Below are 2,276 nucleotides of genomic sequence, written 5' to 3'. Positions count from 1 at the left end.
TATGCATTTAATTTAACATCTAACATCGGTTGTAACCACCGTAATGTACTTCAAATACTTGTCCGTAGCAGACACGTAGTTCACATTGAGCCAAACACTCAACTATATTTCCTTCAACAACATCCTCTCTCTCTCTCTCTCTCTATATATATATATATATATATATATATATACTCCCGCACATATATGTATATACACAAACATATGTCTTTATATGTATATACATGTTTTTATGTATCAAACACAATCTCTCTCCAACAAGCAGCTCCATAAATACCCCGACTCCCCAAATCCACAAACCCTCCTTCACTCTCTCTCTCTCTCTCTCTCTCTCTCTCTCCCCACACTCCAACTCCAACCACCAAAAAAAAAGATCTTAAGCAAAAAATTCAAAACTTTTATAGAAAAATTAACAACCCATTTGGGGTTTCACCCATTTAAATCACAATGGCCATAAGAAAATCATCAAGCAAACTTACACAGAAGGCAATGATCAAGCAAATCTTGAAGAGGTGTTCAAGCTTTGGGAAAAAACAAGGCAATGGGTACAACAGCGATGAACATGAACACCCGCTGGATGTACCGAAAGGTCATTTTGTGGTATACGTGGGTGAGAACCGGGTCAGGTACGTTGTACCCATTTCGTTTTTGACCCGACCCGAATTCCAAGTTCTTCTACAACAAGCAGAGGAAGAGTTCGGCTTCGCACACGACATGGGTCTTATAATCCCTTGTGAAGAAGTCGTTTTCCGATCTCTCACTTCCATGCTCCGATGAATGATTTATACATCATCATCATTATTAGGGTTTTTTGGCTTATGCTCTGGAAAGTTTCAATCTATATATATATATAGGATGTGAAAACAGATGAAGCTGCTTCATCTGCTTCTCTGTTTTTTTTTTCATATTTTTGTGCGATGGGTTTAGTATTTTTAGAATTAGACTGACCCAAGAATCCCAAAAGAGAAAGAACTGATTCATTTTGGTTCTTCTCAGATTCGTATGAAAAAAAAAATATTGAAGAATCTGATAATTCTTCCTCATGGAGGTGGGGTTGTTGTATGTGTACGTACTACCCTCTGAGAGAGACTTTATATCAGTGAAATGATAAAAAAAAAATATTTAACCTAAGTTTTTTTTGTGTGTACGTATCCTTTTAATTATTTTCTTTGTATAAATCCGATTTGAAAGATATTATTCTGTGTGATTGATATATTTTATTTGAATTATCTCCATTGAAAATTTTCGGACTTGACATCGAATGTATCGGATCTGAAAATCGGACCATGGGAACTGTTTTTTTTTCTTCTTCTAATGAACTACAAACATTAATATCAAAGCATGGGAACGAGCTAAAACAGTCAAAAAGCTGACAATTTTTCGATTTCTAATTATTTTCCAAAAGGATCAGAGAATGAAAAAAAAAATGGGATCTTAATTTGGTTCATTAAAATAAATTCAATGTTAATAATAATAGCGAGTAGCTGCGTTCTTGAAAACAGAGTAGAGAGAGAGAGAGATAGGTTCGTTACTTTTCATAGTTTTGTCTGTGGGAAGGGAATATTACTCAAATAACCCACTTGGGTCGCAGCAATTTCAGTGTACACCACCGAAAAAAAAAAAAAAATTTGCGACCTTATTACGACTAATATATAACTAATATACAACTTATTACGACTAATAAACTACTCTTATTTTAGTTGTATATTAGTTATATATTAGTCGTAATAAGGTCGCAAAATTTTTTTTTTTTTTCGGTGGTGTACCCTGAAATTGCTGCGACCCAAGTGGGTTATTAGGGTTAAAACCCCCTGTGGGAAACATTTTTTACACTTTTTTTGTTAGCCTTTTAAACTAATCCATAAACTAAAAGTTATGGAAAAATCATAGTTTATACATTTTTATAATATTAAGAGGTAAGAGGTATATAAAAATATACATATATATAAATTGAGTGTAGAATTATATTTTTCAACAATGATCTCGCAAATATAGTATAATACTTATTATTTGACAATATAAAACTATTCATTCAATATGTTACATATATGCATTTAAAAAAGGAACGCCGAAATGTAGCTTTCAACTACACCTAAATTAGTTGTAGTGAGTGATGAAAAAAAGAAGTGCCATATATCGAATTATTGCGTACCCTTTAACCAAAAAAAAAAACTGTTATTTTAAAATATATCAGGATTACTGACCAAACCTGTCTCCGAGATTTATTTATTAGTATTTTGATAATTAAAATAATTTTGTTAATTGTTATTAACATT

General features: G+C 32.4%; 1 protein-coding gene across 1 annotated transcript; it reads left to right on the top strand.

The window, feature by feature from the left end:
• The first annotated feature begins 319 nt into the window (after positions 1 to 319).
• On the top strand, positions 320 to 1,184 carry LOC104813802 (auxin-induced protein 15A). The gene has a single exon (XM_010541562.2). The coding sequence runs from the start codon at positions 448 to 450 to the stop codon at positions 775 to 777; it is 330 nt and encodes a 109-aa protein (XP_010539864.1). The 5' UTR covers positions 320 to 447; the 3' UTR covers positions 778 to 1,184.
• The last annotated feature ends 1,092 nt before the right edge of the window (positions 1,185 to 2,276 follow it).

This window comes from Tarenaya hassleriana, unplaced genomic scaffold (genome assembly GCF_000463585.1).
Source record: "Tarenaya hassleriana unplaced genomic scaffold, ASM46358v1 Cleome20, whole genome shotgun sequence".
Taxonomy (NCBI): domain Eukaryota; kingdom Viridiplantae; phylum Streptophyta; class Magnoliopsida; order Brassicales; family Cleomaceae; genus Tarenaya; species Tarenaya hassleriana.
Note: the sequence above shows the minus strand (reverse complement) of the source record. Positions and strands in the feature narration are given on the sequence as shown.